Consider the following 16,529-nt stretch of genomic DNA (forward strand, 5'->3'; position numbering starts at 1 on the left):
ATTGACTACAAAAGAAGGTACAAGCTCTTTCAAGTGTGTAGTGAGACAAAGATTTTAGTTTTTAGTGCATAGAAGCTAATTTTTATCTAGCAAAGTAAAATGAGTAACCTTGGTAATTATAGAATTATAGGGTAAGTAGACATTTAATGTCATGGAAGTGTAACAAGATCTTGAGAATTTTTTTAAACATTTTTTTTAAAGATTTTATTTATTTGACAGAGAGAGAGATCACAAGTAGGCAGAGAGGCAGACAGAGAGAGAGAGAGGGAAGCAGGCTCCCCGCTGAGCAGAGAGCCCAATGTGGGGATCGATCCCAGGACCCTGAGATCATGACCTGAGCCGAAGGCAGCGGCTTAACCCACTGAGCCACCCAGGCGCCCTGAGAATTTTTTTTTTGAGTGATGTATCAAAAGCTGTCTTACCTCTTGATGTGCAAAGCTCACTGTTGGGAAGAGGTGAGTCAATATGCTTAGGAAGCCCAGAGGTCTTCTGGGAGTTAAGAGACCAATTACTCTCAAGCCTTTCTTTCCAAATTTAGAATTAGGAACATGCATCAAGGATGTTGATCCAAGGTCCAGTGCCTGGGAAAGGCAACAGGCCCATAAAATAAAATTATCTTGAAGAAAGAAAAAGAGCTTAAGTGGGGACCCTGACTCAACTCAGGGGCCTACCTACACCTTTGTGGGGCAAGGGCAGGTCTCCTATATATATACACCCGTGGCTGATTCCAGAAGCTCCTCTAGACCCAACCACCCTGACACATGCAATACTTTAGAGAACAATGGCTGCATGTTTGCATGTGGATTAAAAGATCTGTAATCTCAGAGCCCCAGTATGATGGCACTGAAGGGCTAGCAGGGATCCAGACCAGCCAGCATATCAGTGTCTAGTAACCAAATTTCTGTGGGACTGGTTAGGGTCAGTTCTTAACATCATCCCCCTGTGGCAGTGAGAAACAGAGAAGCAGGGGGCAAAACTGGCTCTATCATAGTGACCAGTTTTGAAAAGGTGAAGAGAGGCTTCAAAATGGATTACTACTAGAGTATGTGAGAGAAAGAGAGCAATGACTGAGTTTGCACTCAGAGCTCTGCTAACAGGCCTTACTAACCACAAATGGCATACAAGGCCTTGCCTACCCCACCCCCCAGTCTCACTTCTTGACACGTTCTGTCTTGTACTTTATGCTCCACCAAGAGCAAATTCCTTCCTATCCCTTTCCCCATCATTTATCATAAACCATGCAGTTTATTATCTGGCTACCTTGTTCAAGCTATCTCCTGAGCATGGGCTACCCTTCTTTATCCTTACCCCCATTTCTCCAGGCAATAGTCCTGAGACTTAACAGGTAGTCCTTCCTCCAAGAAGCTTTCCCTGACCCTCTTGGACTGGGTGAGTTGTCTCCTGCCCGGACTCTCTTAAGACCACATGATCACCCTATTATATTCTTCAGTTTAGGTGCCTGTCTCTACCACTAAGCCCCCTGGCCCCTGAAGAGCATAGATTATGTCTTGTGTCTTATTCACTCTTGTCTCCTAGCACCGGGCACATGTGCCTAGCACATAGCAGATATTTAGCAAGTACCTGTGGAATGAATGAAGATGAGCTCTGCCACTCTAAGGCCACAGCCTCTTTTGTTCCTTGACCTTCTGAATGTCTAGACACATAACCTTTATTGAACATGTCATGAACTGTCCCCTTTCCTTGCCTCCAGATGCTCTAAATTACTAACTGGTCTTCTATATGTATTTACTATATGCAAAGCTAAGCCAGGAACTTTATGGGTCAGGGGAGAATACAATGAGGAGTAAGATTCAGCCCCACACCCAAACAGCTCTTAGAAAATAACCTTCTTCCTCCAGTCTTTGTAATTTACAGCTGAGATTCCCCCTTTTAGAAGGCTCTCCTGGAATTATATCCCCTTTCAATCCCACCACAACATTAAATCATCCATAATTTCCTTTCACCTTGCTTGGTAAGTATATATTTCCATTAATTACAGTGTTGTTTATCTTATATATACTCTAAAAATCAAAATTGATTTGAGGTCAGTGAATGGTGTCTATTCTGTGAGTGTGTGTGCATGTATGTCCTTTGTTTTGTATTCTGAGCCATTACTGCACATTGTTACCAACCTGTCGGCTAACAAACTGTAAGGGTTTGAAGGGTGCCCCGAAAACAGAATGGAAGCACATTGGTTAAAAGGCAAAGAGCAAGAAATACAGGAAACAGTGTAATAATTTACAATAGAAAGCAAATAATGGCATCCCATCCCAAAATAATTTCTTGTCGCTGCCACTTAAGACCTTTGCTGAAGCATACACACTACGGAGTGCTACCACATTAAATTACTCAATACTTGAAGAAACATTAGGATTGTTCATTAAGCTTATTCTAACCTGTTGACAACATAGACTGCCGTCACCTCTTTTGAGAAAGACACCATGGAATGGAGGTCCCTAAATCTCTGAGGCTCATCATGTCGTGAATGATTCTCTCTTTCTGGGCAGTAATCACCGTGCTTTCAAGCCTTTGAAACTAACACACTTCACTTTGCTAGTAGAGAACCAGCTTCTCTTTCAGCCAAATTTGTAATCAGGCCTTTATGTTGTTTTCATTTACACTTCAATCCATCAAATTGGCTTTGAAATGTGGAATTTTTGCACTCGGCCTTTATTTTCCACTATGTGTTCCAGTTCTGAATACCAGAAATGAATGGCCATTTGGTCACTGGTTAGCTGCCAACACAGCATAGCTGTATCCTAATTAAGAGTGACTTTGTGTGTCATGCCAGCCTGCTGAGCTGGCAGATGGACATTTACCAGAAAGAGTCAAGACCTCCGCTTCCTATAACTGCATCATTACAGCTTCATTTCCTTGAGTCTTGAAGACTCTCAAATGTAAATATTTAAGATCCCTGGCAAGTATGAGAAGAGTAAAAGGGAAAGAATCTAACACTTATGGAGTACCACCTATGTGCCAATGGTTGTAATTGGTACATTTATAATTAACGTTTCACTTCATTTAAGCCCCCTGTTAACACCAGATAGCCGGGTACCAGTATTAGCTCCATTTTACAGACATGGATACTAAAGTTCAGGGAGGTAAAGTAAGCATGGTCATGTAGCTAGTGAATGCTAAACCCAGTATTTAAGCCAGACCTAACAGAATCTAGATCTGGTACTCTTTTTCCTATGCCATGCTGCTTCTCATAGCAGTGAGATCCAGTGCTGTCCAGTGCTGCCTGTTCTCTGCCTTGAGCCCTGTCCCTGTGTCCAAGGAGGAGGCCTACTGCTCATTTCACTTACTCTGATATTTTGCCTAGGCATGGCTTGCCCTCAGTTTTTCTTCTTTCCTCGCTTCGATGGGCTATGATCAAACCCAACATGTCTTTCTTGACCCCCTCCCTTCCACCTCCCTCCCACTTGCCATAGTAACTTACTAGAATGTCTGTAGTTTACATATTGGCTGAATCAGTGCATCACACAGCATTTGCATTCCAAAATCCTTAAGGTGGTTTCCACTTAGGTCTAGCAATGTTACGTTCTCATTTCTGTTGACAGAGCCAAGGGCTCCACAGCACATATCTGTGAGATGACAGTGTGCTAACCTATGAAGAATTGTGGATTCAAGAAAGAAATCAGTTTTACCCCGAGTTCCACAATGAACCCCCATTTCATATAGAGCTGGGAATGAGAGCCCGGGGAACAAAGAGTTGCTGTGCACTTACCACAAGGTCTGCAGTTTGCAGGAGGGGACTTTCAGCCCTTCACATCGCACCTGCATGCCCTCATCCCCTAAGGCATTATCACTGAGGTGAAGGTCTCTTAGGTACTCATTGGTGTAGAGCGCATTGCACAGATCCTGACAACACTCTCCAGTCAGGTGGCAGGTCCACAGTCTGCCAGGAAGTAAAGCAGAGAAGGCTGGCATCAGTTCATCTACACTGAGTTACTTTAGGAATTCTGTTTTCCTGCTAGAAAAACACAGTAGAAACTCAGAGTATCGTGTTTAAAAAAAAATCCCTTGGGCCAGGACCAAGCAGAGATTGTGGAGTGGGGAACATTTATTATTTGGTTCTTCATTTATTGCTTCCTTGGAGATTCAATCACCAGGCCAAAAAATACTCATTTAATTTTAAGAGTTGCTGAAACATCAGGAAATTCTGCCTGTGGCTATAGTCCATGATACTTACACCAGATCCTTTAACTGACAGTCAGGCTGTTTTAATCCTTTGCACAGCAATTTCAGTCCCAATTTTTCAATTTTGTTATTAATTAGAAGCAGCCTTGTCAGGCTCCAGGTGGAGCTCAGGACTTGGGTGAGGGACTCACAGCTAGCTGCAGAAAGGGAACATTCAGAAAGTCTGAAGGAATGGGGATACGAGGGTGGCTGTTAACCATAGAGTCCTACTGAACCTCAAGTGCCAAGGTCTGTGAGAACAAGGATAATCAGACACTTACACAAGATTCTGGAGAACAGCCTTTGCATGCTGCAGATCTTCACAGAGAGGCTATACTCCTGTGTCCCCTAGGGCATTGGCAAACACAAACAGCTCTTTTAAAGTCTGACTCACATGCAAGAAAGAAGAGAGCTCCATACAGCTAGCATCTGTTAGGTAACATGTGCTCAAGCTACCAAGAGAAAAAGAAGAAAAATCAGCCACTGCTGTCTCTAAGCTTTCTGTTTTCCTAGCCTTCCTTCAAGTTCCAGCTCCTGGCACACCTCCTTCACAAAGCCACCTCCTGAGGTCTCCAGCCCACAGTGGCCTCCTACCTTTTCCTGGGCTCATCTGGCATTTTTAAATGATTCCAGTGTTGGGAACTTCATTACACAATTGTACACAACATGAATTTAGAATTCTATCTCAGAGCTTCTTTCAAATCCCATGGGGGAAATGGTATAATATCTTTAATAAGCTTTATAGTCAAAAGATCTAAAAGTCCATTATTTATTAATTTTCCATCCTTAGAGACCCAGCCCACCATCATCAACCATGTAATATTCCTTCTTTGGGATGAAGAGTGGTTTTTTTTACCAACCTTCCTGTCTTCTCAATCTTTGTTTCTCCATATTAAATAACACAATTTCTTGAAACCCATCAACTTTTTTTTCCCATTACTTTCAGGAATTTCTATGATATATACTATAATCTTTGAGTCCTCAATTTTCTCTTGAGTTAACCAGGCTCCAACCTTAGCCTTCCAGAAGGCTCATAAGTACACATGTCTATATCTCCTCAATTTAGAAATTTTTAAAAGAGGTATTTTGGTGAGGAAAAAAAGGAGTTTCAAAGTAGATTTTAGAAAACTTTAATGTTAAAGAGCTTTTGCTTTTAAAAACCCACATATAGGGGTGCCTGGGTGGCTCAGTTGGTTAAGCATCTGACTCTTGATCTTAGTTCAGGTCTTGATCTCAGGGTCATGAGTTAAAAGCCTGCATTGCGCTCCACACTGGATATGAAGTCTACTTTTAAAAAAATAAATAAGCCCACATATATATTGATATGTTAGTGATAGTTAATTGTGTCACATTGGCTAGGTTATACATCTAGATATTTGGTCAAAATTATTCTAGATGTATCTGGGAAGGTACTTTTTAGATGAGAATAACATTTAAATCAGTAGACTTTGAGTAATTTACCCTCCATAACTTGGGTTGGCCTTGCCTAATCAGTTGAAAGGTTTTATAGAAACAGACTGACCGCCCTGGGGAAAAGGAAAGAATTCTCCCAGCAGAATGCCTTCAGACTTGAAATGCAATATGAGCTTTTCCCTGTGTCTCCAGCCTGTTGGCCTACCTTGCAAATATTGAACTTGACAGCCATCCTAATCCTTATAAGCCAATTCCTTAAAATAAATCTCAATACAGTTGGCCCCTGAACAACACAGGTTTGAACTCATGGGTTCACTTAAACACCAATTTTTTTATAAATATACTCCAGTGCTGTAAATGTATTTTCCCTTCCTCATGATTTTCTTAGTAACATCTTTTCTCCAGCTTACTTTCTTGTAACAATACATATATAAAACATACCACATACAGAGTATGTGTCAATCAACTGTTCATGTTACTAGTAAGGCTTCCAGTCAAGAGCAGGCTATTAGCAGTTAAGCTTTTGGAGGGTCAAAAGTTATAAGTGGGGGCGCCTGGGTGACTCAGTGGGTTAAAGCCTCTGCCTTCAGTTCAGGTCATGATCTCAGGGTACTGGGATCAAGCCCCACATCGGGCTCTCTGCTCAGTAGGGAGCCTGCTTCCTCCTCTCCCTCTGCCTACTTGTGATCTCTGTCAAATAAATAAATAAGATCTTAAAAAAAAGTTATAAGTGGATTTCTAACTGTGGGGGGTGGGGGCGCCCCACCCCCTATGTGGTTCAAGGGTCACCTGTATATTCAGATACATCTTATTTGTTCTGTTTCTCTGGAGAACCCTAATACTAAAATCTAAAAGTTTATAAGATAGGGCGCCTGGGTGTCTCAGTGGGCTAAGCCTCTGCCTTCAGCTCAGGTCATGGTCTTGGGGTCCTGGGATTGAGTCCCGCATCGGGCTCTCTGCTCAGCAGGGAACCTGATTCCCCCATCTCTCTCTGCCTGCCTCTCTGCCTACTTGTGATCATCTCTCTCTGTGTCAAATAAATAAATAAAATCTTTAAAAAAAAAGTTTATAAGATAAACTTTTTAATTAAAATCATTATCATGGACTTTGAAGTCAGATACATGAGGGTTCTGAACTGTGCCTTTGCCATGTTACTTGGTCTTATGACCTTGGGTCCCTATTTCCTCATTGCTAAAATGGAGATAATAATCTGAAACTTCTCAGAACTGTTGTACAATTAAAAGAAATCATAGATACAAAGCAGTCAGCACAATGCTTAGCACAAAGTGATTGTTCAGTAAGTGTGGGTTATTATTATAGCCATTGCTGTTATTGCCACTTACAATGAAAATTCTTTTCCTAAACTTCTTGCATAAGAACAATTTTAGGGACTGTCACTTTTATTCTTCCTCTCCATGATTCCTTGAAATGTGTTTTGATCACACAACATCCATCTTGAATTGCATATTTAAATTTTTTTTCTTGCAGCAAGGAAACTAATAGTTACAACTTACTTGAGCTTCCGTAATTTGCAGTTTGGATCTTTTAAGCCTTCACAAAGCAATTTCAAAGCTGAAGCTTCCAATTTGGTTTCACTAAATTCCAGATCAGTGTGCCACTGACTGGTACTGAGAATAGCTGCCAGTACCCCACAAGAAGCAGGAGAGATAGGCATCGGTACAACCTTCAGAGAAGAGAAGAATGACTTCATTATCATTATCATTATCATTGCTTTTTCCCCATGCAAACAGAAATTGACCAAAAATGATACGAACACAGACAACAAATTCTCCTGCTATCAGTTACCTCAATGTCCATAAGATACAGTTTGGCTGTTTTAATCCTTCACACAGAAGCTTCGTTCCTGAATCTTCCAGGGTATTTTTTTTTTTTTTTACAAACTCCAAATCTGTCAAATACTGGTTAGTTTCAAATACTGAAGAGCGATCCCTACCACAAGAAGCTGTGAAGTGGCAGAAATGAAAAAGACATTTTAGAGAAGAAAGAAAATAGGTATCTGTACCTTACTAATGTAGTGAATTCTTTCAGTCATTGGGTGCTTACCACTGTGCCAGATGCTGAAAACACAAAAATAATTAAGACCCAGACCTGGCCTTGAAAAGTACTGCAAGCGGAATGCACAAGGTATCATGGGGACACAGAAAGGTGGCACAATTCAGCTCAGCTTGGGGTGGGAGCTGGAGGACCAAGAAATACAAGAGAAAGAAATACTTGAGTGTCGTTGTGAAAGGGGAAGAGGGATTGAACAGGAGTTAAGTGGATGAAAAGAATGGGAGCAGGGATAACAGGAGGAGCACAGGGACAATCCACTTATGGAGCAGCCTGGGCAAAGGCCAGAAGACAAGTGAGAGGATTCTTCATTTGAGAAACTGCCAATTACAGCTGACCCTTGAACAACTCAGGGGGGTAGGGGTTCCGGCCTCCACACAGTTGAAAATCTGCCTATAACTTCTGATTTCCCCAAAACTTAACAACTAATAGCCTACTGTTGACCAGAAGCTTTAACAATAAAATAATCAACTAACACATATTTGTATGTTATCTGTATTACCTACTGTATCTTACAATAAAACAAGCTAGAGAAAAGAACATTTTTTAATTAAGAAAACTATAACGAAGAGAAAATATATTTATAGTACTGTACTGAATTTATTTTTAAAAAATCCACACAGTTCAAATCCTGTGTTGTTCAAGGGTCAACTGCATTTGCTATGGCCTATATTAAAAGACTAGAAGGAGAAATATATATATATATATATTTATATATATTAATATATATATCTCAAACTATTAATATTAGTTATCTTCTAGGTTATGGAACAGTGAGATTATAGGGACACATTCACATTATAGATATTTAAAAATTATTTACACTGATCACAAGTTATAAAAATAGTTTAAACTTTTTAAAAAAAACACATGATTATTATAAGTAATTTCTACAATAGAGAAAAATACAAAGTTTTTTAAAGTACTATATTCCTACCATCCCAAAATAACCACTGTTAACATTTTGGTATGTGACTTTCCAGATTTTTAATGCATGCATGCATATAGAAGTAAATGTTCTTCGTAACAAATGAAATCATAGAAAGATGTATTTTATTTTATTTTAAGATTTTATTTATTTATTTGAGAGAGAGAGACCGTGAGAGAGCATGAGAGGCGAGAAGGTCATAAGAAGAAGCAGACTCCCCATGGAGCTGGGAGCCCCATGCGGGACTCCATCCCAGGACTCCCGGATCATGACCTGAACTGAAAGCAGCTGCTTGACCAACTGAGCCACCCAGGCACCCTAGAAAGATGTATTTTTTTTTAAGATTTTATTTATTTATTTGACAGAGAGAAATCACAAGTAGGCAGAGAGGCAGACAGAGAGAGGAGGAAGCAGGTTCCCCGCTGAGCAGACAGCCCAATGCGGGGCTCGAACCCAGGACCTGGGATCATGACCTGAGCTGAAGGCAGCGGCTTAACCCACTGAGCCACCCAGGTGCCCCAGAAAGATGTATTTTAAAAAGAAAAATTTTTTCCAAACTCCTCTCCAATTCCACCTCCCAGAGATAACCAATGTAAAGAATCTAGTGTATACTCTCCCCCTCCTTGCTTCAAGAGCATAGAAACACACCCACCCACAGAGAATTTGTATTTTTTACAAAAATGCAATCATAGAAAACATTACATCAACTTTACATGCACTTTGTCATTCAGTCCTCATGGCAGGCCCATAGGTAGAAACTAATATTCAATTATATAGTAGAAGGTCATCTAGTAAGTGGCAAAGTAGGACTAAATCTTAAGTCTGTCTGGTTTTTCCAGTAGTCTTCAGAAAGCCATTGGAAGTTTAAACTGACATGTTCAGATCCCTCTGATGTTAGGGTAGGCAGGAGACAGACTAGGTTATCAGAAGGCTGCAGTGGTCCAGGGGATATATACGCCAGGGGGAGCTGGATTAGGATGGAGGGCGTGTGAAGGTGGACAGATTTGAGACATGCTTTCGGGGTAAAATGGCCAGAATTTAAGATTGTTTAGGGTGACTATAATATTCAGTGCTGAGCCAATGGGTGATGAAGCTGTTCCCAGGCTCCACCCACTTCCTCCGAGGGTTACGGAAAGCCAGTGAAGGATTGGAGCTGCTTCGAGTTCTAGAACAGTCCATCTCTAGGAGGCAAGGGCCCCCTGGCATGGGACAAACCATTATGGAGAGGGGCGGAACTTCCTGTACTTAATTATGAGTACTTCATGTTTCAGATTCTAAATCTTTTCTAACCACTGCTGTTGTTTCCCACCTTCAACGACTTCCAGCAATGTAGCAGGTTCTCTTTTGTCCTGGAGTTTGGGAGGAACCTTCCTCATAAATTCCCTCCCACCCCTACTATCTCCGGAAGTTGGAACAGTCCTAGAGTAAAAGCCTCGAGGGTTGGCCCCAAGACTTCCTTTTCTCCCCCCTGGAGTCTTTGGAGGGAATCCTGTGCTCTCACTTTGGGGTTAGTCGGTAGGCGTGGTTAGCCAGCACCCTCTCTGCCCCCCCACCCCCAACCCCCCCATCCCTACCTTAGAAGTGAGATTTGGTGGGAGGTGTACTAGGGTGGGGCAAGCCAATCAGGGGGCCTTTAAGAGGGTCTGAGGCCGGAGAGGAAAGGGCAGGGCAGCAGGTAGGAGGAGACTGGGGGCGGCCTGTTGGGAAGGGGACACGGGGTGGGGGGGAGGGCTGGGAAGGGCTGGAGGTGGGAAGGTGGGAGGGCAGGGGGGAAGCAGGAGGTGGGGGAAGCAGGGGGCAAGGGTGAGGGGGCAGGGGATGGTGGCGGGGCAGGGGGTAGGCGGCGAGCATGGGGGGAGATGGGGGCAGGGAGGCGGGAAGGCGTGAAGCATGGGGAGGGCCCCTGCAGAGTGGACAACTGGTTGATTCTTCCCACAGGGACAGCCAAATCCCTAAGGGGCTCAGTAGTCATGTCCTTGAAACCCGATGATGCCAGCAGTGGGTTCCAGCACAATAATGTGGTGGCCTTCATCAATGAGAAGATGGCCGGGCACACAAAAGGCCCTGAGTTCTATCTCGAGAATATAGCCCTGTCCTGGGAGGAGGTGGAGAACAAGCTCGGGGACATCCTAGAGGACAGCGCAGTGCCCAGGGAGGTCAAAGACGCCTGTGCCTGGAGCAGCCTTGCCCTGGGTGTGCGTTTCGCGCGCAGGCAGGGCCAGTTACACAAGCACAGGGTACAGTGGCTGCACGATTTTGCGAAACTGCATAAGTCCGCTGCACAGGCCTTGGCCTCAGACCTAAAGGAGCACACAGCGCGGCAGGAGATGGAGCGCAAGGAGGCAGCATTCCGGCTGCGGCAGACACAAGCAAACCTGGCAGAGATGCAGAAGGAACGGGACCTCCTGAAGTGGAAGCTCTTCCAGGTTGTAAGATTATCTCTACTTGGTCCCCACCCCATTGCCCTGCCCTCTCCCTGCTCAGACTGGGTCTCACCCCTGCCCTCTTCTCTCCAACAGCTGGGGTCTACCGGGGAGCAGGGCCAGGCCTCAGAGGGGCCAGGCCCGGCCACTGCCAGTGGGGCTGGGACAGAAGAAACACGCAAGGAGGTAAAGTCCCAAACTGCTCATGCTGGTGCCACAGGAAAAGGAAGAAGAAGACAGAAGTATGCATTGGGGGCTGAAGCCACAAAGGAGCTGGGCAGAGGCCTCCTGCACCTGGTCGGAGCCATGGAGCAGAAAAATTACACCACTGGTGGCCAGAGGGAGGGAGATCTCAGGTCAGTGGAAATCACCATGTTTTATTTCTCTGGGACCCTCAAGCCTGGGTCCATAGTCTCACCATCACCCCTTCCTGTCCAGCTCCCTGCCTCATTCACATACTCCTACTCATGCCCCTCATCCCCCTTCCCACCTGTGCCCACACCATCCCCACCAGAAGCAACATGCACAGCAGGAGCTCCATCTCCGACATCTCCCAACAGGAAGCCCTCTGATGTTAGCTTGTGTTCTGATGTGGGGTCCCAGGGAACAGACCCTCAAGAATCCCAAAGAGACAGGAGAGACTCCGAACCCCATCAGCAGAGAAGACCTCCCATATTTCGAAGGCCTGGGGATTGGGACTGCCCTTGGTGTAAAGCTGTGAATTTTTCACGGAGGGAAATTTGCTTCCGCTGTGGGAGGGGAATCTGGCTGCAAAGCCCTCAGTAAATTTAGAAATGTGAAATATAACAAAAACACAAACCAATGGGAAATCAATTTTCAAAGTGGGAGGGTAAGGGAGGGAACTGGGTAGAGTGGGGGGAGGGCATGAATGGGAAAATGGGGCTAAGGGAGTGGAAGGGAGGCGGGTAGGAACTGGAGGTGTTATAGATTGACAAGGAGAGACTTATTTTGATGACTCCCTTTGTATTCCAGAGCACTAGCATTCCACACCCCAGAAGCACCGTAGCTTCTTAGTATATGTCTCCCTCCCCAACCCTAGTATCTGGTGGGCCTGAGCAGCCATGTATATGGCAACATACCCCTGTTCCCACCTAGGCTGTATATGATTGGAGCAGGAGGGGACACCAGACCTATCCTGAGCCAAACAGGTTTTCACACTAGAGAATCTGAACTGAGAGGCAGATTCCATAGTCAGGGTGGTGTTGGGTAAGAAAACAGTGGGTTATTTGGAGTTGGGGCCAAGGCCACAGCCAAGCCCTGGTCCTGGTTGTCAGGGAGCAGAACTGTGTGCTTTATAGAAGCCAAGTGTCTTTTAGAGGATGCCAGAATGCGGTCCCAGGGATCAGACAAGCACAGAGAAGCAGCACAGGAGTTGAATCTACAACCCCAGAGGTGGAGAAAGTGGTGGCATGATTACTTTTCCACTCTCTGCAATTGTGCAATTGTGAAAATCCAATCTATACAGATCCCCATTTCTTTAAGCTAACTTGAGCGAGTTCCTGTTCTGGGCAAGCAGGTTATTTCCACGTCAGAAACTGACACCAGAAGAGCAGTTACAAACCACAGACTGTCAAAGAAAATGTCAGAACTTGGCTGGGGAAGAGTATCAGAGGGTTATGGGTAGTGAGGATTCCTGTATCCCAAGAGTCTCCAGGAATGAACTGGACAGCAAGCTTGCTCATGTTCTGATCAAGTTATAGTGTGAGACACGATCCAAACAGGCCTGTAGTTAACCCTGGGCTTACAACACAGCAGAGATTTGCCACCCCTAAGAAAATCCTTTAGGTCTGCAAACGGGACACCAGCACCAGTTGCAGACAAGGACTGCTATGACTGTCTAGATCCACAATAGAACACTCCCCAATCTCAGTGGCAGAACTGGAAACTCCTGCCACTGCCAAAGAGGTGAGTCAGCAACTGCTAGTGCCCAGAGGGTTTACTGGTTTAGACCACGGACCAAAGTGTGGTGCCATCTTGAAGGATTCTCTGTCCCAGCCCACCACCAGAATAATAGCGGGAGGGGGAATCTGGCTACAAAGGCCTCAGTGAATTTTCATGAATGTGAAATAAAACATATCCCAAAGGGAAATCAATTTCCAGAGGGAGGGGGTAAACTGGGAAAGGGGGAGGGGAAAAGATGGTCTGTGTCTCCTTTCTCATGACTGTGAGTGTTGTTGATGGAGACTAAACGTAAGGTTTAGCCCACGGATGGAAAGATGGTGAGGTGTCTCACCTGGACCATAGTAAGACAACCAGAGGAACCCTGGATATTACCCAGGGACTCTACTGACCTAGAGTCTGAAGCTGTCATGGCCCTGGGACATCTCTACAGCAGCTGGCTGTGACTCTGTGCTGTCCCCTTTTGGGGCAGGTGTGGACAACCATCACAGTTTGGGGCAAGATCCCTAACCTGCATTTTCAGAAATATCTCTGGGCTCGTTTATGTTTTTCTAGGGCACTCTTGACACCTGAGAGTGAATAATTCTTTGTTGTAGGAGGCTGTCCAGTACACTGTAGGATGTTTGGCAGAACCCCCGGCCTCTACCCCTTAGGTCCCTCACTCTACCCCCTAGCTGTGACAGCCGAAAATGTCTCCAGATATTGCCACACATCCACTGGAGAGCACAACTGCCACTGTTCGGGAACCATGGAGGCAAGGAGGTCCTTGGGAGTAGTCAGAATGGGGGGTAGGGGGGAGAGCAGCAAGGAGATCATACTCTGCAGTGTTCGGGGCTGCAGTAGAAGCCCTAAGATAGGAGGTAAAAAGTGCTCATTGGGTCTGGTATTCACTATTGATCTTTTTTTTTTTTTTTTAAGATTTTATTTATTTATTTGACAGAGAGAAATCACAAGTAGGCAGAGAGGCAGGCAGAGAGAGAGGAGGAAGCAGGCTCCCTGCTGAGCAGAAAGCCCGACGTGGGGCTTGAACCCAGGACCTGGGATCATGACCCGAGCCGAAGGCAGTGGCTTAACCCACTGAGCCACCCAGGCGCCCCCACTATTGATCTTTGAGCAGATCTGGGCTGGGGAAGAGCAGAAGCCAAACCACAAGGACTGGGGAGTAAATAGGAAACAAGGAAGTATGGGGGAGCTCTTCACTTCTGGCTGTGAAAGAAAGGAGTGGGGTAGGATACAGGGCTGAGAGAGAGGGTTCTTTGGAATATGGGAGAAACTTGAACCATGGGGAGGGAGACAGCTGAAGAAAGCTTGAAAATACAATGTGTAAATGGAGATAGACCCTGCATACTGTATTGGAAGCATGTCCACTGTACTATTCAATGAAATAAAATTGACAGCTGGTTTTTTGTGTGTGAAACAAACCCCCCAAAGTTCTAGAACTCTACATGTATATGATATGTATGTTACAGATTTATGTGTGCCTTACATTATAGATTGATGTTTGAAAAAGCATAGAAAAAGGTCTGGAAAGACATTTAGCAAACAAGGTATTACGTAGGGAGGGTAAGCTCAGGGTCAGAGCATGGTAAGGAGGAGGATGGGGTGCTGGGGATATAAACTGGGGTGGGGTCTGGGACAGTTGGGTGGAGGGAGTTTTAGATTGTTATGTACTTCTGTGTTGTGTAAAGTGAAATAATTAAATGATTACAAAAATTTTAAAAAGGAGTGAATTTACTGGCTCGGGTAGGATTGGAAAGGCTGCCTCGTCCTCTGAGGCATGAGGGAAGGAGAACAGACACGGATCTGTGCAGTGAGGAGTTTGGAAACAAAGGGGCTTGTGCCTTTGTGCTGCTGGTGTGGACTGACAAGACACTGTAGAGTGAGCAAGAAATAAAGTCAAGGGCTGGGGTGGGGAGCTTCTGAGCAATGGAACTTTAGGGAGTAGCTACAGCAGACAGGGTAGTGGGGAGACAAGGAGGGAGAGAAAAGGATCATTGAGCTGCACGGAGTAGGGTAGGATCCAACAAAGAAAACCAAGGAGGACGACTGAGAATCTGGAAGGAGAAGGGGGTAGGCCCAAGAGGGGCGCCAGACACAGACCTCTTAGATGTTTTAATCTGCCACCTACTCCTGCAGCAAAAATAGCATATCCGAAAGGGGAAGAGGCTGGAGGGGCTGGCAAGGATCTGTGCCTGACTCTCTACCCCTTCTAGGCTCGTAGGCCCTCTTATCATTTGCTATTCCGCTACGGAGAAGCTGAGCACTAGTTGCATCTTGTTTTCAGGTCCAATCAGTGCAATTTCTAGCAACCCCATCTTTACCTTGCAAATACCTAAGTGTTTAAAGCAAAGTTCAACTTACTTCAGGTCTTTGATTTTACAGTATGGATTATACAGTGCTTGGCAGAGCAATTGTAGACGAGACACTGGCAAACTGCACAGCTGGAAGGACCTAAAAGAGATGAAAAAGGAAAAATAATTTAAAACAAGATAGTTAAAAACAAAATTTTAAGTAAAAGGCTAATTTTGGCTTCCATCATCACACTAGTATTCATTTACCTCTTCCAAAAGCCTTAAGAAGTATTACCCCATTTTTCAGATAAGGAAATTAAGGCACAAAAAATTTAAGGTATTTGCCTAAGGTCACATAGGTAGGAACAGAACAGAGGCCAGCATTCAGGCCTGTCTGACTTTAAAGCCCAAGCCATGTTACTGTGTGCCAGGCACCAAGGTAAGCACTTTATGTATACAAATCATCTTATCTGGTCCTCAACACAATGATGGATATTTTAATCACCATTTTGCAGATGCTCAGAAGTCAAGTGACTTGCCCCAGCTATCTTTATGATATAACAATTTCTTGGTTGTCAGTACTAATAGAAGAATTAACAATAATTGAAAATGAGAAAAGTTCATATGGTACTTTTATTTTTAATTTTTTAATAAATAATTATTTTATTTATTTTAAATAAATAATTTTTAATAAATTTTTAAAAGATTTTATTTGACAGGAAAATAGCATAAGTAGGGGGAGCAGCAGGCAGAGGGAGAGGGAGAAGTAGGCTCCCCACTGAGTGGGGAGCCCGATGTGGGGCTCGATCCCAGGACCCTGGGATCATGACCTGAGCTAAAGGCAGAAGCTTAACGACTGAGCCACCCAGATGCCACCACGCTATTCCTTTTGTTCTACAAATAAGTAAAACTATATGATAATATTTCTAGTTTTTTTTTCAAGTATAATTAACATACAGTATTATATTAGTTTCAGGTGTACTGTATAGTAATTATACACATTTCTCAGTGCTTGTTAAGATAAATTTACTCTTAATCCCCTTTATCTATTTCACCCATCTCCTACCCACCTCCCCTCTGGCAACCACCAATTTGTTCCATTTAAGAGTCTGTTTTTGTTTTTGTTTCTCCATTTGTTTTATTTCTTTTTTTTTAAGATTTTATTTATTTATTTGACAGAGAGAGATCACAAGTAGGCAGAGAGGCAGGCAGAGAGAGAGAGGGAAGCAGGCTTCCTGCCGAGCAGAGAGCCCTATGTGGGACTCGATCCCAGGACCCTGAGATCATGACCTGAGCCGAAGGCAG

The 16,529-nt window shown here is 44.2% G+C and overlaps 1 protein-coding gene across 4 annotated transcripts; it reads left to right on the forward strand.

Annotated features, from left to right (window-relative positions):
- The first annotated feature begins 10,071 nt into the window (after positions 1-10,071).
- LOC125091573 (testis-expressed protein 13A-like) lies at positions 10,072-13,819 on the forward strand. 4 transcript variants are annotated; one of them, XM_047715195.1, is made up of 4 exons: positions 10,072-10,171; positions 10,529-11,016; positions 11,110-11,369; positions 11,574-13,819. In XM_047715195.1, exons 2-4 carry the CDS (start codon positions 10,561-10,563, stop codon positions 11,797-11,799), a joined length of 942 nt encoding a protein of 313 aa, XP_047571151.1. In that variant the 5' UTR covers positions 10,072-10,171; positions 10,529-10,560; the 3' UTR covers positions 11,800-13,819. The 4 variants fall into 4 exon arrangements, with proteins under 4 accessions (XP_047571151.1, XP_047571150.1, XP_047571148.1 ...); XM_047715194.1 differs by having other exon boundaries at positions 10,072-10,265; positions 11,110-13,819; XM_047715192.1 differs by having other exon boundaries at positions 11,110-13,819.
- Positions 13,820-16,529: the final 2,710 nt, after the last annotated feature.

The sequence above is a fragment of the Lutra lutra genome, chromosome X (genome assembly GCF_902655055.1).
Source record: "Lutra lutra chromosome X, mLutLut1.2, whole genome shotgun sequence".
Taxonomy (NCBI): domain Eukaryota; kingdom Metazoa; phylum Chordata; class Mammalia; order Carnivora; family Mustelidae; genus Lutra; species Lutra lutra.

What these genes read in the sequence shown, in the direction of transcription:
- LOC125091573 (XM_047715194.1), top strand. Translation starts at nt 10,561, where the DNA reads ATGTCCTTGAAACCCGATGATGCCAGCAGTGGGTTCCAGCACAATAAT. An exon ending in TGAAGTGGAAGCTCTTCCAG is followed by an intron (nt 11,017 to 11,109) that starts GTTGTAAGATTA and finishes TCTCTCCAACAG; the next exon opens with CTGGGGTCTACCGGGGAGCA.